Below are 23,733 nucleotides of genomic sequence, written 5' to 3'. Positions count from 1 at the left end.
TGCATTTTTATAAATAATGTACTAGAAGTGAAACAGACATACTGATTTCCATTTATCTCTACTTTTAAAAGCATCCTGGTGTCTAATTTCCAGTTGAAACTTTTCATATTAACTTTAAAATGGTTACTTTCTTGGTCTTTTACTTCAAACTACGCTGATCCTATCTAACCTCCTGATCAAATGTTTTCAATGCATAACCATCCATTGTACTTGGACACTGAATGAAATCCCACCGTTTTGAATCACCACACATTTTAATACCGTATTACTCCTTCTTATGGACAACATGATCATATAACTACCTCATTGCCAATTGCACTTCAAACAGCAAATTTCAAATCTGTTTTATTGCCAACACAGTATTTCCAAGAGAAGGAAGCAGGGACCCATTGAGAAAACCCATCTAAATAATTCTCCCCACAACCTCCTCATGTAGGAACAACACAAACATTGTAGTCTTCAGGCTCCCAGAATGTTAGTTTCACCTTTAACAAGAAGGTAACACTACCTTCCACTCCACCAGCCTGAAAAGGTTACTCTTGGGTTTATTACTGTGGGGAAGTCTATATTTATGTGAAATAGCCCTCTTTCCAGTGGCATGTTCATTCATTCATTCACTTGCTCAAACCCTCAGGGAAATCTATCACACTCCAGGCACTCAGTCGGGGACCAGAAACCCATCCACATGTAACTTTCAGAGCAGAGTTCCACTAACCCCAGCTTTCCTGACACGTAGGCAGGCGTCTCTCTTAACTCCAGGAGACCCGAAGTGTCTTCCATAAAGAAATCATCAGCGAGGTTGGTTTCCGTCTGAAAGTCAAAGGAAACCTGCTTTCTCTTAAATGTATTTAGGCGATCTTCAAAGCTCCCTACATCGCAAAGGTTTGTCTATTTTTAACAAAACTTTAATTTTCCACAGATGGTTAACAGAATTCAAGAAGTCGAGGGGTCTTTGCCACATCAAGAACTTCCCCAGTCTTTCACTACCGAAATCCCAAATCAGCCCAAACTCACTGTTGTGCTTTGTTCTCACTTCCACATTTATTGGCGCGTTTAGGGCACATATTTCCTAACAAGCATCATAATATTTTTGTGTTTAGTTCAAATTGGCACCACGTTTCACCCAGAATGCCCACCCCCCGTCACTAACGACCTCAATATGGCAGAGAAACAAGTGTGATTAGCATATTCCAAACCAGCCAGTTTTCCAAATGGAAACTTGAGGCTCTGGGGGGAAGGTCCCTTTAATAAATAGTCTCCAGATAATAACCTCAAAGAAGTCTTGGGTTTTCTTCAGGAGATGTTTGAGTTCAGTCAGTTCTAGGAAGCTTTTCTTCAAAGCCTGCTGGTTCTGGTTGGCTTCCTGTAATTCTCCTTCTAGTTTTTCTAGAAGAGTCTATGCAGAATGGAAAAAGAAGGGAAAGCAGGCAGATGGTACTGAGATATTTACTGTACATTAACCAGTACAAATGACTAAAGATTAAAGAAGAATTCAGTGTATCATAATGTAGCCAGAAGTCCAGTGGCATGTTTAGTCCAACTAGAAATAATTGTAGAGCTATACACTAGATACATTTTTATCAAATAGGGAGGATTAGAAAACACTCTGGGGGAATGAGAATTAGCTTCCTGAAGAAGCCAAGGCATTTCAGCAAAATTGAATGTCTCTCCCCCATTTAAAACACTAAAAAAGGGAAGCTGGAGTGAATTTACATGTTGAGAATTCCTTCTGCCTCAAATACACTGTAATGATGAAAGATAAAAAGAGGAATCTCAAAAAAAAAAAAAAAAAAAAGAGGAATCTCTAGTTCTAGGTTGGAGTCTGGAGAACCAGGTACAAGCAAGTAAAAAAAGCTGTAGAGAGAAATGTGACCATAACAGGCAAGAAGAAAAAAACAAAGAAAAAAACAATCTTCCTTCCAAATGAGCAGCAAATGAGCATAAAAAACAAATCTCAAGAAGAAATCTAATGATAAGAAAAATTTTAAAAAATAAACAATCAGAACACAAATTTACATTGGGTGAAATTATTTTTATGGATTAGTCTAAAAAAGAATTTAAGGCTTTTCTTAGAAAGCTCAAAGAGATAAGAGAAGGCATCACTTAAACACACACACATTCACACACACCAAGAAATTATTAAACCAACATGTCCTAAAATGAAAGAAAAGTTAAATATAAAAGGGGAATCATTAAGAAATCTTAGAAAGGTAAGATATAGGTATTGAAATTCAAAACCTAATAAGTAAAGATCAAGTCTCTATTGGACACAATTCATGAATGCACTAAGGTTTGGTATATAATTTTAAAATATGAAAGCTCATTTCTCATTTATCCAAATGCCCATCAACAGTAAATGAATAAAGTTCCATAAAATATGGTACATGCAATAAAAGAAACACTGCCCAGCAGTAAAAACAAATTAATTTCAGAAACATGAAACAACACGGTGTCTTAAAAAATAAAATGATGTTAAAAAAAAAAAACAGCAAGTTGCAAAAGAAGAAACATTATGATTTCATTTATATAAAACTAAGATGTGCAAGCTAAATCATATGCTATTTAGAAGACTAAATATGTGATAAAACTATGAAGAAACAAGGAAAAGAAAAATACAAAATTCAGAACAAGATAATCTCAAGGTTGGAGGAGGGGGAGGGGAAAGAAGGGGGAGGGAAAGGAGGGGGAGGGGTGCACAGAAGGCTTTAAGAGCATCACCGTGGTCAACTTTTACGTCATATAGGGTGATGGCACTAGATGTTTGCTACATCATTATTCCTTATACCTTACACATATTTTTTTTTTAATTCTACTCTGTCAACTCAATATTTAACAAGGACAATTGCCAGTAAATCAGCAACCACACTATGTGAAAATGGATTAAGGTCACCTAGTCAAAGACAGATATTAGTGGCGCCGAGTTGGGGGGGAAAATGAAATCTCCATTTCTTAACCATTTGTTCTATCCATTTAATGATTCTATTAAAAATAATGCTGCCTTTAAAAACATTTTGGAGAATCATGCATTATTTAAGAAACAGTTTATAATACAATAGTAAATGCAAAAAGGAGAAAATTATAATGTAGATTATGGACATATAATAATTACATAAATATATAGCTGATAAGGACAAAACCTGAAAACAGAAAAGGCAGTTTTTGCTGAGATGATGGATTTGTGGGTAGACTTTTTTCTTTTTGAATTAATACTTCATCTAGGATTGTTATGAAAGCCTCTTTAGAAATTCTGCAAGACAAGGGCCCAAAGCCAACTGTGTACTCCAGCCAGAAGGACACTCCTCCCTCGGAATGCCGGGGGAATACCCCACTAACTGCTACCGCAGTTGAATCAGTCTGTCCCCTTGATCAATGGTTAGACAGATATTGTTACTCATAAGCTCGTGTTGTTCTAATTTCATCTTTACAGTAAATAATATCCAGGGGTGCCTACACGACTCAGTCAGTTAACTCTTGGTTTCAGCTCTGGTCATGATCTCAAGGTCGTGGGATCTAGCTCTGCCTCAGACCCCACACTCTGCGCAGAGTCTGCTTAACCATCTCCCTCTTCCTCTGCCCCCAACACCCATTCTCTCTCCCCTTCCAAAACAAACAAATAAATCTTCAAAAGCAACAACAATAAATAATACCCAAGAGGAAAATACTGAGTAGGGACTGTTGGCACATATCCAATTATATATCTAACTGGTTATGAATATGAATGTACGAGAGGGTAGAGTTTCAAAACCAACCAGTCGGCCAATACCAAATGCACTGATTTTTTTTTCTTTTCTTTTCCTTCTTTCTCTTTCTCACTCTCTCTTTTTTTTTCCCCCCAGTGGAGTTGCAAGTCTCATATCTCTGTTAGAGTATCTTTATTTATACCACTAACAGCTTCAAAAATGTCAAGAATCTGAAGTTATCTTAAAAGGAAAAAACAAACCCAGGAAGAGATAAGGCTTGGCAGTGAAGCTTCTCCACCTACCTTCCTGCCTCCTTCAGTGGGCCCTTCCTCTTCTGAGGATAAAATATCCAATTTTTAAAATCAAGCTCTGCAGGGCTTCCAGGATCTGGCTCTGCCTACTTTTTGACATCCTCTCCCACTGCCCAGCTCTCCCTCCTTCCTCCACTACCAGCTCTAGAAGCTTCTAGATGGCATGGCCATGTTTTCTTTCTCTCTAAGGAACCTTGTACATGGCAGTCAGTCAGGGTTTTAGAAAAGGAAGTAGAGAGGAAAAGAAAGAGGGAAGGCTGCCGGCTAGAATGTTCTTGGCTCAACCTACCTCCAGCGTAATCATTTCCCGAGGAAGAGGGGTCGGTGGAGGCCTCTCAGGCAATTGAGGCACAATCTCATTTTGCATCTCATCTTCCAGAAAACCTGTGGGATGAAACCCCCACCAGAAGGCCCAAGGTGATTGTGTTTTCTAACCTGAGAAATGGATCCAAGCAGACAACCGACTTTCAGCAGGCTCAGCTGCCCCAATTGCTCCCGGGACCTGCCACAGCATCTGGGTCCCAACCCTCCCTGCCCCACGCTGTCCCAAGAACACTTTGCCCCTATTCACATAGGGACATGTGGGTTATAATCCATTTCTGCAAACCATTTACCTCCCCACCAGTTCCCATTTAGACAGTAAACAGAAAACGGGCTTACGGAGGATTCTCTCCAGGGACTCACACCTCCTCACTTCATTCACAAATTTCCTTTGGAAGCTGTTCACATTCACATTCAACTAGAGTGGGGAGAAACCGTAAGACCGTTGGTATCAACAGCCATCAACGTGTTCCCTTTGGTTTATTTTGTTGTTGTGTTTTTTATTCTGTTTTGTTTTTTGTTTTTTTAATGCTAGAACATGTTGCTGGAATCATTTTACGAAATATTTCCATGCACAAGACGTGAGTTACGGGCAAAAACCTTGATAGTCTCACATCTCCAAATGTAATTTGGGGTTATTCTTAAATGTTCTTAAATTCTTAAATGTTACTCATAATCCCCCAAATGCCTCAGCTCTAGCCTTCTTACACTTCTAAGAGACAGTCCTCCCACTGACATGGTTTCCTTACTTTAAGCAGCATTTACATCCCAATGAGCCTTGAAAGCCTCAGTGAAATCATAAATGTGAGAGGCTCTTGAAATTGCATAGCTGTTTCCAAAATTACCACAATCATCAACAAAACTGCTTCCTGCCCAGTAAATGTCACTGAGGAGCTACCCCTCATCGGGTCCTATGCTAGGAACTCAGGATGCAAAGACCAAGTCATAACCCTTCCCTGCAGGGGCTTAGTTTTGACCATGATCTTGGTGAGGAAGTAAAGGGGCAAAGAGTCCAATTTTCTAAATCAGATTCAAAAAAGCTTGGTAAGGAAACCACTTCTGGGAAGTGATACCCCAACATCACACTCAAGACCATGTGGCCCTAGGATAACCACCATAGAGAGACGGTGCGCCGCTGGATGCTTCATCCTCAGACTGACTAATTAGGAAGTCCTGGTTTCTGTCCTTGGAACAAGGTTTGGTAATCTACAGGCCCATCGGAGAGATCAAATCTTCGAAGACACCCCTTAGGAAAGAACGTATAATGCCGTCTAACAAGTACTGACTGTAGTAGGGCTTCAAAACATTCCTAGAGAGGAGATACATATGGAGGAAAGGAGAACAGGTATGCAAATCCCTTGCTCAGTGGTATTCCACATCTTAGCCAGAACAACTAGAACCAAATGGAATTCCATCTACCCCTGGCTCACGGCTCTGCTCCCTGCACTTGGTTCACTACGAAAAAGTGGTGTGAAAGTGACGTTCCAAGAACGCAGCACCTACATCTTTGAACTGAACCAATCCGAGCTCCCCAAGCTCAGCCACACAGCAATAGGCAGCCTCCACCTGGAGAAACAGCTGGGACAAACACATCTCCTCACTGCGAAACACGGACGCCATCTTGACACAGCCTTGGTCTGCGGGAGAAAAAGATGTTGGAGAGAATAAGGGCGTAGAAACCTTAGATCGAAACAGGCTTTTGTTGCATTATATTCATATCCAATGTGAAAAAAAAAATCCAACAGAAAGGGCTCCTAATTTTTAAAAATATAAACAAAAACAAGATAGCACTTTTCACTACCTACTGGATTGGCGAAGGATTAAAAAATACGATTATAAACTCCTGTTGTATATGGTACGAGAGAGCAGGCATTTTCATACACTTAGTATTTGAAGTGTAAGTTTGTGCAGCTTTTTTGGAGAGCAATATGTCAGTGTCTATCACATTTTATATTACTCATACCCATGACCCCAGATTTCCGTTGCTCCTCATCCAGACCAACTTGGAGATATATGGGAAAATGGATGCACAAAGATGTTTCTGATAACATCGTATATAATAATTGTAATAAATGAATCTAACGTAGATATCCATCACCAGGAAAGTGATTAAGTTGACCTCCAGAACCCAGTGCAGTCAGCCAGAATGAAATAAATCTGTATGTCCTCTATAGGGAAAAAGGGTGTTCGTGTAGAATCCATTCTCATCCAAGACCCTCTGGACTGTGCTGCCACTGCCAAGACAAATTGTTTGCCCCAAAGACCGACCTTCCGGAAGAACCAGCACACCTCCAGAATGGGCCCCCTTTGCTCATGTCATTTTATAATGTATACAGTAGCTACTGTTTGCCAGACACTGGGTTTATCCCTTCCCTGCTTTAAGTTTTCTATTATGTCTATTTCTCATAAAATAACGCTAAAACCCTCATTTTGTCCAACAAAAAGGCTGCATATCTGGCTTCTGCCTACCCCTCCAGCTTCATTTCTCTTGACATTGCTCTCCAGACACACGGAACTTCTCCCAGAGCTCCCTCCTGCCTCAGGACTTTTGTCCACGCTTTCCCCTAGATCTGGAACCTCACTCTGCCCCCTACCCATATCCCACACACCCAACATAATCCCGTCATGGGAGCCTCCGTGTCAGGACCCTCTTCCTCCATAAGCCCTTCCAGACCACCACCAACACTAGGTGAACCAAGCACCCTCAGAATAAAAATCCCAGAATATAAATCGCCAGCAATTACTTATTTAACATTTGTGTTGCCCACTAGCTAGTAAATTTCATGAGGTTAGAACTACGCCATGTTTTCCATTCTGTCACCAGCCTAGCTCAGCCACAAAGCCGATCGATGCTCAGAAGCTAGCTCCCAATGTCCTGGTTAGAACCCAAACATCTGGCCTTCACCTCCATTTTTTGCCTTTTGACACCTAGATGAATTAAAACTTTTCATACTCCCCCCTTCTGGTAAAGAAGGCCATGTTTCCATAGAAGAGAGACAGACATACATTAGCACCAAGCTGACCAAGAACCCAGGGTGAAAAGCCTTCTTACCCCAGCTTTGTCCCAGCAGGTCCTAGGCAGGCATCTGCAGTAGGGCTGCCGCTCTCAGTGCTTCCTCAGACCAACCCCCTCAAGCATGCCCCCCCCACCCCGGCCGCCCTGGACCAGAGTTGTTTGGTCAGGGCTTGTGAGTGGCAGACCGGGATCAGCCTGGCTTGGGGGTTCCTCAGGTGGCTTCCCTGCGGCCTCCAGCCCCTCCCAGGACTCCTCCTCCCCAGTGCTCCGGAGCCCAGAGCGAGCTCTGTTGTATCAACAACTGCCCGTGGGCGAGGACAAACCTGCCTCACCGGCCAGCCCTGCTCAAACCCCCTCCCTCCCCCAGCCACCTGTGCCTAGGGCCACGACCTCAGGGCCCCACCGGGAAGCGGTGACTTTCTTCTCTAAGGAAAATAACTCACCCGGCAGCCAGCAGAAGTTTTGGGAAAGGTTTCTAGAGGTCTTCGAAGGGCCCTAGAGACGACCTTCCAGTGTGTCTATGAAGCACACCAACCACTCCTTGTCACTGGAAAAAATGAAGTCGTTCTGGAAACGAAAAGAATATCGCGCCCCCCATCCTCACCGTGTCTTCGAAGACACTTTACTTTTAAAAGAGAATCCACCGATGACAAGTCCATAGCGAAAAAAATCACACTTCGGGCCTGACCCAGGTAAACAGAGTCAGGGCCACACGTAGGAGTCACCCTTCTTCACTCCTATTCCTGTCTTCTGGTTTAGCGGGGTGGGCGGGGGGCTAAGGAGCGAGGGGTGAAGCGGGTACAGCCATGTCTCCTGGTTCGGGGTAAGTTCCTCTGCGGAGGTCACTTCGTGCCCATTAATGAGCTCGGCACAGGGACAGATCCCCACACGCTCCCACCCGGGGTGCCTGGAAGAGGTACCCTAGAATGAAAGGGGGGCTATTTTTTGTTTGTCTTTGACTTTTTACTGGGAAAAAACTGAAGCCCCTGTGAGAGTATAGAGAACTCGAGAAGGAAGCCCCACGGACAGCATCGCCTGTTGAATTCTGTAATCCAGTGCACTCACCCGGGCCAAGTTCTGAAGGCTGAACTCAGGAGCGACAAGGCAGAGCTGAAGGGTTAGCACGGAAAACTACAAGGAGAATGACCAACGCTCGTTCTGCCTCTCTCGTCAGGGGAAGTTGAGGCAAGGGGGAGCCTCCTACCCCCCACAACCGATGCCCCTGCCCCTTCCCATACCCACCTCTCATTCTGCTCTTCTGCCCAGCTGGGGGTCGCTGTGTCTCCCCCTCTGTGGATGGGGCAGCTGTCCTCAAACGTCCCAGGGCCCAGCAATCACTGAAGGACACAGAGAGAAAAAGCACATCTTAAGGGTTAAGAGCAGAGTTTAGAACCAAACTGCCTGAGCCGGGATCCCAGCTCTCATTAACCCCGTGCGACCCCGGGGAAGCAATTTAACCCCAGGTTCCCAGTGCCCTTCTCTGCAAAGTATAACACAGAATATTAGTTATTGTGAATGTAGAAGTATAGGAGGGAGACTGTATTTCAAGGCTTGCTTTTTTTTCCTCCTAAAAGCCCTAAGTGGAGGGTACAGATGTGCAGCACGTTCATAGGACTCCTCCCAGACAATAAATTAATACAATCTGTCAAAAAGGCAATTTGCATATCCTCAGACCCAGTGATCCCACTTTAGGAACTTCATCCTATGAGAAAATTTTTAAGGTGGTATAATGTCTATTGCAGCATCCTGTGTCCTAAGTGTGTAACCATAAATGACCTGAATTCTTTCATCCATCCAATAAATATTTATTGAGAGTGTACTATGTGCCGCTTTGTTCTGGGCTCTGAGGATAGGGCAGTAAGAGACAAGGTCCCTTCCTTCATGAAGCTCGTGTCCAGAAGGAAAGAGACAAACAGTAAACAAGTAATAAATTAGCAAGATATTGCAGATTATGAAAAGAGCCAATTATAGAAGGCTAGGCTTCAGAGAAAGGAGGAGAGGCTACTTTAGATTAGCAAACTCAGCCATGGAGCTGAGGTTTAGAGGATTAAAATGAGCCCGGCTTGCACAAAAGGAGTTGGAAGAAGAGAGCCAGGCAGCAAGGAACAGCCAGCCTTGCAGGAGCTCATCCCCATAGCTAAGGTATCTCTTGAGTGCCCACCCCACCCCCCCGCTGGGCATTGTCCCTATGCCTGCAGAGCACATTTCATTACTTTACATGTGTGTCAATCACGTCATCTTTTCAATAACCCTATGAGGTTGGCGGTGTTCTTAGTCTCAAGTCACATATGAGGAAACAGAGGCACAAAAAGGCTAAGTAAGTGGCAGGAGGTCACACAGCCGCTCAGGACAGGTCCTCTGATGGCACAGTCCCTGTTTGCACCTGTGCAAGGTGTTGTCTCACAACGTGTTCAAGCAACGGAAAGGAAGCCAGTGTGGCTGGGGCAAGTGTGTCAGAACAGAAGCAGGAACCAAGCCAGGGACTGTTCTGAGGGGCCGATAAGAAATTTGGATTTTATTCTATTCACACTGGGAAGCACTTAGAAATTCTGAAGCAGGGGAATGACATTCCTTACTTGATTCGCTTTTTAAAAAAAATCTCTTTGACTTCTGCTTCTGGAAAGATGGAGTCGAAATACTTTTTCTTCCCGATAAGTAAAACAGAAAATTCTGAACATTATATACATAATAAATATTAGAAGGCTCTGATAGGTAGAGAGAAGACCTTTTAGGAAACTCAGGGTCTGAGAAATGACAGAGGTGAATTCTCTAGGGTTTCTTTTGCCTATTACATTCTAGGCTTACAGCAAGATATGCAGATAGAAAAAAAAAAAATCCCAAATAAAGCCTGTTCTCTCTAGCCAAGGGATCAGGAAAGGGGCAGCCTAGCAAGAAAGAAGACTTCCAGATAATAATCACTCTAATTCAGACGAACACCACAGAAAAAACTGTGGTCTCATGCCCACTCATGCCGGAAAAGCCCAAGTAGAAAGCCCAGACTTCTACCCTCACCCAGATGAACCAACGTGACACCCCTGGTATTATGTCAGAGAAGGCCAAGTGCAGAGTCTGAACTCCCAGTCCCACCCTGTGATAATAAGGTACCCCTTGTTAGCCTCGTTGGGTGGTATCAGAAGAGATCTAATGAGAACTTCCCCGACTGTCCATCTGTAATGGGACCACACCCTCACTGGGGCATGGAGGTCTTGTGAAGAGGAATAACCAGGCACTCCTCTCCTCCCAGAGAGGGTCATATCAACAGAGGCCTAATGAATAGAAGAATAAAGAAGGAGAGACTACTTGAGCTGATTTCAAGACTTACTGTACAGCTGCAACAGTCAAGACTGTGGTTCCGATGGAAACATAGACACACAGTTGAATGCAAGAAAATAGAGAACCCAGAAATAAACCCACAACATAAGTCAGGTCAACTGATGTTTGATCAAGGTGGATGCGTTTCAGTAGAGGAAGGACCACCTTCTCAGCAAATGGTGCTAGACCAACTGGACATCCATGGGTCAAAAACAGAACCAAGACCTAAACCTCATACCCTCTACAAAAATTAACTCAAAACGAATCATAAATTTAAAACGTGAAACTAGGGGCACTTGGATGGCTCCGTCAGTGAAGCATCCCACTGCTGATTTTGGCTCAGCTCATGATCTCAGGGTTGGGAGATCGAGCCCCAAGTCAGGCTTCTTGCTCAGTGGAGAGTCTGCTTGAGATTCTCTCTCACCCTCTGCCCCTCCCCTCCTCCACGTGTGTGAAAGCCCATGCTCTCTCACTCAAGGAAGGAAGGAAGGAAGGAAGGAAGAAGGGAAGGAAAGAAAAGAAAATGTAAAACTATAAAACTGAGAAGAAACATAGTAGAGCATTTTCAGAACCAAGGGCTTAGTGAAAAATTCTTAGATAAGACATATAAAATGCAATCCATAAAACAAACCAAAAAATGATACAAAAGTTTTCTATGCAAAAGATCCTGTAAAAAGGATAAAAAGAGGGGAGCCTGGGTGGTTTCGTTGGTTAAGCATAGACGCTTGGCTTTGGCTTGGGTCGTGATCTCAGGGTCATGGGATTGAGCCCCAGGAAAGGTTCTGCAGTCACCATGGGGTCTGCTTAAGACTCCCTCTCCCTCTGCCCCTTCCCCTGCCCTCTCCCCACTCACATGCTTTCTCTTAAATAAATAAATCTTTTTTTTTTTTTCTTAAAGGACAGAAAGACAAGCTAAAAGACTGGGAGAAAATATATGTAAGCCACATATCTGATAAAGGACTCAACTAGATAAAGAAAACTGAAGTTTTCAAACTTCAACAATAAAAAATCCAATTAGAAAATGGGCCAAAGCCATAAAGAGACATTTCACCCAAAAGGATGCACCGATGGTAACTAAGAGATGTTCAACACGACTAGCCATTAGGGAAATACAAATTAAAACCATGATGTGATACCAGTATATACCTATTAGGACAGCTCAAATAATAAATTGTGACAATTCCAAACACCGGCAAAAATGTGGAGAAACTGGATCGGTCACGCGTTGCCAGTGGAAATGTGAAATGCTCTACTCTGGAAAACAGTCCAGCAGTTTTCTAAAAGGCTAGATAGACATTTTCCTTAGGACCCAGCTGTCACACTCATGTCATTTACCCCAGAGAAATGGAAACTTACATTCATCAAAACAAAAATCTATATATCAATCACAGCAGCTTTTTTGGTAATAGCCCAAAGCTAGAAACAACCAAAACTTCCTACTTAGGGCATATCCATATGTTAGAATATTACTCAGCATGAAAAGTGATAAATTATCAATAAACACAACTTGGGTAGATCCCAAGGTGATTATGCTAAGTGACAAAAACCAATCTGAAAAAGTCACGCGGTGTATAATTCCAATCATATAACATTCTCTAAATGACAAAAATGGTAGGTATGGAGAACAAAGTAGCTGTTGTTAGGGATTAGGACCGCTGGGAGTGGTGGAGGGGGATGGTGTGTGTGCACAGGTCTCTGAAGGGATAATGAGGGAAATCTTCACAATGACAGGAGAGTTCTCTGTCTTGATTATGGGGCTGGCTATGTGAATTCATGCATGTGATAAAAATGACATAGACCCATATACAAGCCTTATATCATTGTCAGTTTCCCCGTGTAACCAACGGGGGAAGACTGTGTGAGGGGTATAGAAGATCTCCCTGTTCTCTTTGCAACTTTCTGTGAAATCTATAATTATTTCAAAATAATTTTTTTTTTTTTTAAGATTTTGGTAAGAGCAAGGAAGACTTGTGCTTAGCTGTCATTACACCATGGAGAGAGGACAGAGATCAATCTCTGGAGATGTGTGTTCTAAATCAAATTAGCCCGAGAGATTTGAGCAGCCCTGGGGTGGGGGTGGGGACAGCTCCCCATCAAGAGACTCAGTTTCTTTACTGCCAAATGAAGATATTGAGCCAGACTGCTGGTTTTCAGACTGGTGCACAGAACCCTGGAGATTTTGCAGAACCCTTTTCAGGGACCACTTTGCAGAAGAAGGGAAGGATAAGGGGGTTAAATGTGTGTGGTAAAATACAGGGTAGCGGGGCGCCTGGGTGGCTCAGTGGGTTAAGCCTCTGCCTTCAGCTCAGGTCATGATCTCAGGATCCTGGGACCGCGCCCCGCATCAGGCTCTCTGCTCAGTGGGGAGCCTGCTTCCCCCTCTCTCTCTGCCTGCCTCTTTGCCTACTTGAGATCTCTGTCTGCCAAATAAATAAATAAAATCTTTAAAAAAAAAATACAGGGTAGCTATTAAAACAGCATGAAAAGCATTCTACTGACAAGGAAATGCGTTTTTGGAACACTGTTGATAAAATATTTTATGAAACAGTGTATATATAGTATCATTGAATATTTTTCAACATGAATAATCCGCATAGAAAGATGTGGAAGGAAATACACTGAAATCATAACAATGGGTTGGGTTTGGATCTAGATTTATGTACTTAGTCCTTTTGTTTATTCTCTGATATTTCTGTAACAAACACATAATGCTTTTGATACAGATCTTAAACCTTGGGGACAGATGGCTTGCAGATTTCAGAATGTTCTCTATTTAGGAAGTTAAGCCAGATACAGATGATATATTATATCCCTGTGGGTCTTAGGGGCAGCACCCTGTAGTCAAAGCATGTTAATCCTTCTGTACTTAAATATTTACATTCTTACTATGAAGGATCAATAGAAATCATACCTGCCTCATGTTAATCAGGTCAGATTGTGCTGCCAAGTCCATAAAAACTGTTTTTGTTTTTAGAGCTTTATGGATTTCTGCATTGCAAATAATAGTTATTGTCCACAAAGAGAGAAACAATACAAAAAATTCTTTGGGGGAAAACTTGTCAATCCTTAGTGATACAGTGATACAAAATGAAATGGCAACTTGAGCCGGCTTCATATTCACAGCTGGGTAAGCTGTAAAATGGATATGGAAACTGATCAGAGAAGAGACAGAAGATAACAGTTGTGCAAGAGCAAAGATAGAAATAGGGCGCATTTCATTTCCATTGAGCATTACTGGTGCTTTGCCAAGCCAAAGGCTAAGCATCTACAGAAACTTCCAGAAGTGTGTCTTGATGTAACCACTTACTCATTCCGTGGTTATTTTGGAATATGTCAGGCTCTGTTTTAGGCACCATGGTTATTTGGGGAGTACCTACAATGTGTCGGGCTCTGTTTTAGGCTCTGCAGAACAGCTGGAAACACAACCAAGTCACTGCTTTCGTGGAGTTTGCGTTTTAGCAGAGGAAGGAGAGACCATATCTAAAGCAGTGGACAAGTCAATAGATACTGTCTAAGGCAGAGAAATCAAGAATAGCAATGGCAGCTTATTATCTAGAGATTTTGAAAGTAACCGCAGGAAGAAAAAACTAGACAAAAGTAATCCTGAGGGAACAAAATTGCACATGGAGGGGAGCAGGAGACTTTATCATTATTTTGATAAACTCTTTGCACCACTTGATTTTTTTTAATTGGCATCCATTGACTATTTTATTTAATTTTTTAAGGATTTTATTTATTTATTTGGCAGAGAGAGAAAGAGAGGCAGGCAGAGAGAGAGGGGGAAGCAGGCTCCCTGCTGAGCAGAGAGACTGATGCAGGGCTCGATCCCAGGACCCTGGGATCATAATCCGAGCTGAAGGCAGAGGCTTAACCCACTGAGCCACTCAGGCGTCCCATTTTATTTATTTTTTTTAAGATTTTATTGATTCATTTGATAGAGAGAGCAAGAGAAGGAACACAAGCAGGGGGAGGGAGAGAGGGAGAAGCAGGCTTCCTGATGATCAAGGAGCCCAATGAGGGGCTCGATCCTAGGACCCCAGGATCATGAACTGAGCCAAAGGCAGCTGCCTAACGACCGAGCCACCCAGGGGCTCCCCCATCGACTACTTTAAAGAAAATCAAACATTTAATTAAAACTAAATTTTCATTGACAATAAAAGAAAATCATCTCAAAAGTACTGAGTAACTATGATGTGCCAGACAAGGTACAACATGAACAAAACAGTTCCTGTTCTGGTGAAGTCTAGCAGGACAGTCAAACATAATAATCCTAATTTCAATGGCTAATACCCAGATGAGGTTTTCTATGACCTGATGTAAGACAAAGCCCGAAGAGATAGATATAATTTAAATCCTCATTGTTGTGATTTACCTGGTTTACAGATTAGGAATCTGAGACAGGTGACAAGTTCAAGGATGCTCAGCTAGCAAGTGGTAAAACAGGGACTTGAACCCCGATAGCGCGGCTCCAAGAGCTGAGACACTCTGGGCTCAGTAATCAGATTATTAAATAACCACAGGGACAAATGTGTAATAACTGCGATGTGTACACAGAAGGAGAAAACACAGCTCTCTGGACTGCACAACCAACTTCTTCCTTGGGGAAAGAAGTCCGGATAAATAGGGCAGAGAGAAGGAGTGCCGGGGAGTGGGATTGCACTGGCGCAGCAAGCCCAAGGAGGACAGCCACAAGCCTGGACCCTATTAAGGACTGTGGCTTTATCACAAGAGCGGCTGGTGCCCTTGATGGGTCCAGAACCAGGGGCGGGGGTGGTAAATGCAGAGCAGGTGGGGAGGGAGGCAAGAGCCCCAGCAGGCAGAGCTGTGGTCCAGGCGAACCATAAGATAATATTTTATTTTTAATATCCTGGGGGACAAAACGGAAAGCACCCAGAAAGCACATCCCTGGCATATGAAGTCAGGAGAACACTGGTGTGAGTTGTCAGCAGAATGAGCTGCTCTTTTCACAAACACCATCTTTACTTAAAGGAACAGCTGACAAGTGATGCTTATTCAGACAGAGGCATTTGGCGGACGCGTTCTCAGAGCCAATCCAAACGATTCTGTCATTTCAAAGGAGAACAACCGACATTGTTTGTTGCCAATGATGAAATTCTAACTTTCAAACCACAATTAAAATTTTAGAAAACTTTTATGCGCCAACAGGAACTTGACAGCTTCTCAATGCAGAAAACTTTTCTGATGAGGATATTTCTGTGGAGGATATTTATAAATGTGATTTTTTTTTTTTTGAAGTGGTTGTATGATGAAATGTGACAGCATTTGCGAGATCTGCAAAACCCAGGGAACCGATATTTCCCAAATGCCCAATTCATGATGTTATACAGCCACATTTGGGCAAATGATCCATGGAAATTACACGATTAGCCAAGGGATTGTAATGAAAAGGTCAATGGTTTGGTTTCTGATTCCATATGGCACCCATGCTTTTAAAAATGACTACTTGTTAAGTTTCAGGAGAGTATCAATGAAAGATATACACAACTCCCTGAAAAGACTAGTAACATTTTTCCATTCTTTATTTATTTTTACTTTTTTAAAAGATCTTATTTATTTGTCAGAGAGAGAGAGAGAGAGAGCACAAGCAGGGGGAGCAGCAGACACGGGGAGAAGCAGGCTCCATGCGGGACTCCATCCCACCACCCTGGGATCCTGACCTGAGACAGACACTTAACAAACTGAACCACCCAGGCATCCCCCTTTTTCCCTTTTTTCAAAATACATATTTATGTGAGGCGAGATTTTCATCACATATCTCAACAAAAAACATATAGCAACGAGTCCGAAAGTAAAAATAGATATGCAAAAGGCATCCAGCTGTCTCCTATTAACCATTAAGGAAACTTGCAAAATAAAGCAATCCTTGCTATTCTTTTCACTAAATTGTTTTGGAAAATACTGTATTTTCATAAAAATATGTATTGATACTAACATAGAACAGGTTATTTCCAAGTAAGGTCACGTTCTGAGGTCCTGAGGTTAGAACGTCCCCCTGTGGAAACAGGGAGTGGGTGAGAGGGACACAATTCAGTTCACAATAAGAGGGAGGCAATGAAGTCTGGCCCCAGAGTGGGAGAGCCCAGAGGTCTGAAGGCAGGACAGAGATGATGGACCAGAAACAGAGACCGAGGAGGACAGTCAGAAGAGAAGTCAAGAGAAGAAAGGGTCTCGAGAAACATGGAGCACTGACTATCTGTCCTCTGGAGGTTACTGGTGACCTTGATGGACCTCCTGCAGGGGCAGAATTTAAAGAAGCAACTAGGGGCAGAATTTAAATTGGGAAGTCCGTGGCCGGTGACGAACGCCGGATACTCTCAAACTCTCTCAAGATCTCAGGCTGTGAAAGGGAAGGAGGGGGCGGGACAGTAACTGAGGAGAAAACTGGCCTCGTGGGAAGACTTCACTTATTTTCTCCAGGAAGAGACAGTTGATAGTCCAAGATAATTCTGTTAGCTCCAGCTGCCCAGCACATCTGGAAACCGGCATCTTCTACCTTTCCTTACCCATTAGGTGCCTGTGAGACAATCACTTGGAATCATACAAAGATGGCTTTTACATTTCCCTGCAAGCCAGTAGTTTTCCTGTTGGTCACTGAGCCTTGTTTTTATGAGTCCTCAAAATTCTCAACCCAATACTTTAAAGGAAATTGACACCTTTGGCATCGGGTCTTGAGAAAAACAAACTTCTTAGAACAGACTCAGTTCCCTCTATTATCAAATGTTTTTGACGCTTAGGCTTTAGTGCCAATGGTCCCATTCTTTAGACAAGGCTGGAGTGTAGTGCCCTTTGGGGCCTCTTTATACTTGTCTATGCAGGTCTCTGGCGAGGCACTTCTGTGCCCCGAGGACTTTCTATAAAATGGCTCTTGAGGAGCCAAAGATGTGAACACTCCACTTACACCTTCCAAATGGACATTCTTTTGAACAAAGGGCCTCCTTTGTTCCCACGTCCCAATACAGGGCATTACAAAGGTACTGTGCTCGACCACAGGTTTAGCGGTACAAGATCACCTTACAGGAGATCATCATAATTTAAAAAACCAAAAGGGATACGTGGAGAGCAAGCTAACACACTCCCAAGGAATTTAATCCAAAAATAACAATCTAACTGCAAAAGTAACAACCTGTTTTTCCAAAAACAGTGTCTAATTTTTCTGAACTGAATTCCGGCCAGATCACCTTCATTCGTGTAATGGATTGTATCATCCACCCGCCTGGCACACTTCACCGTCTGCCACACGCTGACCCCACGCCATCCACAATCCTTCCTCAGATGCATTCATAGAGGGAAAGTGCTAGAGACAGAGGGGTGATTTGAGGTTGCTAAAAAGAGAAGGGATGACATTCAACGTACACACACACGAGCAGAAAGATGCTATTTGTTGACAGTAATGTCCAAGAGCTCATGTCACTACAGCACACTGAGGTCAGTGTGATGTGTGCTCAAACCAGAATCTTCTCCTCCGAGTACTTCCCTGTCCCCTCCTGGCCGTGGACCCTCCCCAGGGAGTGTCACGGTGTACAATGGTGCCCTCCAACATCAATCTGGCCCTCAGAGTTGTTCTACAACTCAACTCTACAACCCAAGATTATTCCCTAAAAAAGAAAGAGTCCCCTGACAGCCACATTCTCCTCCCCTGCTCCATTTCCTCTTACCTCCCTCTCCTCAGCAGGCGGCCGCCTCACTCCTCAGGAGAAAACCCTCCGTCATGGAACCCTCCAGCTTCCTTGTCCTCCACCTCCACGTATCTTGGCCTCGTCTCTCTGCGTCTCCTTTCTCCAGAGCGGAGCTACTTCACACTCCACTCCTTTCTGTCTTCACTTGCCAAGTCACAGACCGACTGGCAGTGAGATATAGGAAAACAAAATTTCCTCATGAAGAAAACAGAATGCCTCAAAGTTTGTCACCGATGCATTTTACCTTTCAGACCTCCCCATTTTGCACTCAGGAGCACCTCCCCACTTAGTTGCCTTTTCCATAATAATATTTACTCCAAACTCCCTTGGGGAGGCTCTTTTCCACATGATGGCCGCCTCGACTTGCTTCTCCATTAACTATACTCTGTTGAACACAGAGTCACAGATTTGTACCTCTGGAGGAAAATGTAAAGATCATCGAGTCCAGCCCCATTGCTGTAGGGATGAGGAAATAACCCAGGGGGTGAAAGAATTTGCCTAAGGTCCGCCGGCGAATTAGTGGCTAGAAGCAGAATACGGGCTCTAGACTCTTAGAGTCTCTTCACAGCATCACTGCTAGTTTCCTGTTTGTCTCTCACAGGACAAAACATCCCTTTGCATTAGGCAATATGGGTAGCAAAACCCCTAGTAGGGATAACCTAGCTTATCTGGAGGGTCCTGGGGACCCCAGATAAAAATTTTCTCACAAAGGATTGAGGGCAACATTTCCCTGGATTTTCCCCCATGTGTCTCTCTCCCAGAGAGCTCCCACCACCTCTCTTGGGTACCATCATCACCAAGGTTACGTGACCTCCCCCAAGGTCACACAGAAGAAGACAACACGAACATAGAATCTGGGACTCCTGACTCACAACTGGTTCTCCGGGCCATGGGTAGCCCAGACAAACGACAGAGAGTGAAGGAAAGTTCCAGAAGCAGCCAGAAGAACACAGCCAGAGGGAAGAAGGGCCAAAAGTGTCTGACTCAGCTCTCTGATCCTTTTTAGTTTCATGTGGACAAACTGGAAAAGAAAAATGGGCTGAGTGTTTATCACAAACATGCAGTTTATTTTCCAAAAACCTTAGCTTAAAATTACTCTTTGAGAACATACATCTCTGTTTACTAAACAAAAATGAAGCTGACCACAAGCACTGTTGGGCCAACAGAAATATTTTGTACAAACAGTAAGGCTGGAAATGAAGAAGCCAGCAATTGCCAATCATAAAATTTTAGAGCTGGACAGGCCCTCCCCTCCCACTGTATTAACTTTACCTTAAGATGCCCTTACCTTTTTGGTGCTAGTAACTCACTAACATTTCCAACAGGTAGCGCTATCCCACAGTGGAACTGGCTGCCTTAAAAATTAGAAAGAAACAGGAGTGCCTGGGTGGGCAGTCGGTGGTGTCCGACTCTTGGTTTTAGCTCAGGTCATGATCTCAGGGTCATGAGATCAAGGCCCACATCGGGCTCAGCACAGAGCCTGCTTGAGATTCTCTCTCCCTCTCCCTCTGCCCCTCCTGCTCATGCTCTCGTGCTCTCTCTCTCTCTCTCTCTCAAAAATAAATAAATAAATCTTTAAAAAAAAATTAGTAAGAAACCTGCTATGTGAGTCATTGTAGCAGAAGTCCAATAGCAACCTCGAGAGGCAGGAGAGGTCAAATACAGCCTTACCAAGCTCTCTAACATACTACTTTCTTTGGAGGAGAACATTCTTACTAGTTAAGGATTGGGCCTGATGGCCTCAAGGTCCCTTTCCAACATTGAGATTCTACTTTTTTTCTCTGTCTCATTTCTAGTCTTCTTTATGTCCTGAACACTCTGGAGTGTGACCTTCTGTTATATACCTTGGGCACTCCAAAAACAGAGGCTGTCTGTCAATAAGCAATTATCTACACCACATACAACTTGACATTTAATTAGGTTTTTTTTTGTTTTTTTGTTTTTTGTTTTTTGTTTTTTTGGTGGGGGCGGTGGTTGAGGGGAGCACCTGAGTGGCTCAGTCAGTTAGACATCTGATTCTTGATTTTGGCTCAGGCCATGATCTCAGGGTTGTGAGATCAAGCCCCACCCTGGGCTCTGTGCTGGGCATACAGCCTGGTTAAGAATCTCTCTCTCTCTCTCTCTTTCTCTCTCTCTCTGTGTGCCCTTCTCCTTCTGCCCCTCCCTACCTTTTTCTCTTTCTCTAAAACAAACAAATAAATAAATAGCACCTAAAAAAAATTTTTTTATGGAAAAGAAGGTTCCTTGACATTGAAAAATTTCCCAGGCCACCTGATAAGTACTGTTAAATGTAGTCTACCTGCTCTATTGTAATTATATTGCTTTCTTGTGAAATACTCAAGATTCATTTATTTATTTTAGAGAGAGAGAGCACAAGCAGGAGAAGCTGAGGGAGAGGGAGAGAACCTAAAGCAGACTCCACACTGAGCACGGAACCTGACAAAAGGCTTGATCTCCCCACCCTGAGATCACGACCTGACCCGGAACCAAAACTCAGATGCTTGACTGGCTGTGCCACCAAGGTGCCCCTGAAATATTCTTTTTTTAAAAAATGTATTTTTTTTTAATTGAAAACAAACAAACAATCAGGGAGTGCCTGGGTGGCTCAGTCTGTTAAGCATCTTCCTTCAGCTCAGGTCATGATCCCAGGGTCCTAGGATCAAACCTTGAGTCAGGCTCCCTGCTCAGTGGGGAGCCTGTTTCTCCTTCTGCCTCTGCCTGCTGCTCCCCTTGTTTTTGCTCTTTCTCTATCAAATAAATAAATAAAATCTTTTTTAAAAAGACTTTAAGATGTATTAATTTGATTTTATTGCCTGATTATAAGAGTAATACATATTCAAAAAAAGAGGAATATGCACTCATTGCAGAATATCTGAAAGACCTATAAAAGTGTAAAGAAGAAAATAAAATTTGTTGCAGTGTTAATTCTAGTTACGGCCACTGCCAACATCTTGATAGGATGCTTCCCAAGCTTCTTCTTTGCATATGCATGTGTATTACAAAACTAGAATTCTACTAAATATACAGTTTCACATCCTGTTTTTTCTGCTTTGTATTATACAGCAAGTGTTTTTCCAAGTAATTAAATATCAGTGTAAAACAGTGTTTTAAAAGCTATCTTTTATCCCATTATACATGCTTCTAAGCTCTCATTTTCATAAATATTGTAATGTTGAGTTGGAGAATCTTGGATATGCATTTCTGTGCTCATCTCTAATTACCTTGGTGAAAAATTTTCCAAAGAGCTGCACATAGAAGGAAAGGTTACCAAAATAAATTAACCCTTACAAAGTCAACAACTTAGCTATAAATATCTCAGTATTGGAGACTAGACACATTGTGGTAGATTGTTGTTGGCCCCTGACTGAAGCTACCAAACCAAACAAAAACAAAAACAAAACAAAACAAAAAAACAACCATGACTCATCCTAAGTCTCAACTTATTTCTACAAACAACTGTGTGTAATTGCAATTATGCACACAATAAAAATAACCAGGTATACAAGGAAACACAGTGATATGAATGAAAACCAACCAGGAGAAATAATGGACCATAAAAAGAGATCAATGGGGGTGAACAAATATCGATGTCATCAAGCAGGTTTTTTAATTATGTTCACTCTGGTCATGAAGATGGAAAATGAGACCATACAACAGAAAGCTATTTAATAGTCTACAAAGTGGAAATTCTAGAACTAAAACTAAAATAACTGCAATTAAGACTCCTATGGATAATTATAAAAGTTTATTAGACACAGATGATAAGAGATTTAATAAAAGATAGGGCAGAAGAAATATTCAGAATAAAGCCCATGAAAACCAAAGGATGGAGAATAAAGAAGAGGGTTAGAGTATTAGAGTCTACAGTGGAAAAGTCTAACCTATGTGTAATTGGAGGACCAGACAGAGAGAGAAGAATGGGACAACAGTAGTATTTGATGGCTGACAACATTTCAATACTGATGAAAGACATCAAACTCCATATTCTATTGCCTACAAACCCCAAGCAAAAGAGATAAAAAGAAACCCATACTTAAACACATTGTAATAAAACTTCTGAAAACCAAAGGCAAAAAATGTTTCAAACAACCAAACTAACGAGAGACAAATTACTTAGAAGGGAGCACAGTTAGCGGACAGTTCTCAAAAGAAACGGAGGAAGTCAAAAGAAATAGAATGATATCTTTTATTTTTTTATTTATTTATCTGACAGACAGAGAGATCACAAATAGGCAGAGAGGCAGGCAGAGAGAGAGAGGAAGGCAGGCTCCCTGCTGAGCAGAGAGCCCAATTCGGGGCTCGATCCCAAGACCCTGGGATCATGACCTGAGCTGAAGGCAGAGGCTTTAACCCACTGAGCCAGCCGGGTGCCCCTAGAATGACATCTTTAAAGCACTGATAGAAAAAAAGCTAAAATTTTGCTCTCAATGACAATAACTTTCAAGAATAAAGGAAGAAGAGAAACATATCGTAACAAACAACTACTGAGAGCATTAATCACTCCACCATGGGAATACCTGAAGATCCTCTTCAAGAAGAAGAAACATAGCTGGGAGACAAGACTTGCAGAAAGGAATCCAGAACAATTAAGTGGCAAATACATGGATAAATTTAAGTAAACATTCACTGTATAAAATAGTAATGATGAGTTACCAGGATAAAAAATATATGTGTGTATACTTAAAGTACATAATTGTAATGATACAAAAATTAGGAGTAGACAAGTAGTATTAAAGTTCTAAGCTCTTCATATTGTTTGGGAAGATGGTAAAAGTGTCAATATTAGACTTTGAAAAGACAAGAATGTCTGCAGTAATCTCTTAAAAAAAAAAAAAAAAAAAAACCGGAATAAAAAATGCAATCCAAAAGTGGTGAGGAAAAAAAAAGGGGATGTCAAACAGATGGGAAAACCAGAGAGCACTCGGTCAGAAGGTGATTCAAACCTAAACCAATCGCTATCGACACATCCCACGTACACAGGTTAAATAGCCAAATTAAAGACAAAGATTCTAAGTCCAGGTTGTTTTGTTTTGTTTTGTTTTTTATTGCTTCCATAAGTTGGCTATTGTAAATAATCTAAGGCCAGCTTTTAAAAAATAAAAAATCCTACACTACATTTTTGTGAGGTATACATCCAAAATAGTCAGAATTCAGAAAAGTTGAAAGAAATGATAGGAAAAGGCTCAGCATGCAAAACAAAGTAAAAAAACGGCGGTTTAGCTGTAGTAACGTCAAAGTGAACTTGATGGCACAAAGTACCACTAGAGATAGAGAGGGATACTACAAAGTGATTTTTTTTTAAGAAGGTTCAATTCACCAGGGTGTCAATTAGGCATGAGGCCTAATGACAGCCTCAACTACTTAATGCTAAAATAGGCAAAACTGCAAAGAAAAGA

At 42.3% G+C, this 23,733-nt stretch overlaps 1 protein-coding gene across 8 annotated transcripts in view; it reads right to left on the bottom strand.

Moving 5' to 3' along the window:
• The window catches only part of ATP6V0A4 (ATPase H+ transporting V0 subunit a4), a 74,197-nt gene that overhangs the window by 44,126 nt on the left and 6,338 nt on the right, over nucleotides 1-23,733 (bottom strand). For 3 of the 8 annotated variants that reach the window (XM_032304686.1, XM_032304682.1, XM_032304684.1), the window contains exons 2-10: nucleotides 8,571-8,665; nucleotides 8,394-8,459; nucleotides 7,772-7,875; nucleotides 7,365-7,472; nucleotides 5,816-5,949; nucleotides 4,652-4,730; nucleotides 4,281-4,375; nucleotides 1,271-1,396; nucleotides 716-810 (exon numbers count right to left, since the gene is read on the bottom strand). In XM_032304686.1, coding sequence (XP_032160577.1) covers nucleotides 716-810; nucleotides 1,271-1,396; nucleotides 4,281-4,375; nucleotides 4,652-4,730; nucleotides 5,816-5,932 — 512 coding nt within the window. In that variant the 5' untranslated portion in view covers nucleotides 5,933-5,949; nucleotides 7,365-7,472; nucleotides 7,772-7,875; nucleotides 8,394-8,459; nucleotides 8,571-8,665. Of the gene's footprint in view, nucleotides 1-715; nucleotides 811-1,270; nucleotides 1,397-4,280; nucleotides 4,376-4,651; nucleotides 4,731-5,815; nucleotides 5,950-7,364; nucleotides 7,473-7,771; nucleotides 7,876-7,954; nucleotides 8,250-8,393; nucleotides 8,460-8,570; nucleotides 8,666-18,316; nucleotides 18,502-19,209; nucleotides 19,359-19,625; nucleotides 19,693-23,733 lie in introns of those variants that run through there. The other 5 variants (XM_032304681.1, XM_032304680.1, XM_032304683.1 and 2 more) reach the window with 5 other exon arrangements.

The sequence above is a fragment of the Mustela erminea genome, chromosome 11, assembly GCF_009829155.1.
Source record: "Mustela erminea isolate mMusErm1 chromosome 11, mMusErm1.Pri, whole genome shotgun sequence".
Taxonomy (NCBI): Eukaryota; Metazoa; Chordata; class Mammalia; order Carnivora; family Mustelidae; genus Mustela; species Mustela erminea.
The sequence above is the reverse complement of the archived record's forward strand: the minus strand, read 5'-3'. Positions and strand labels throughout refer to the sequence as shown.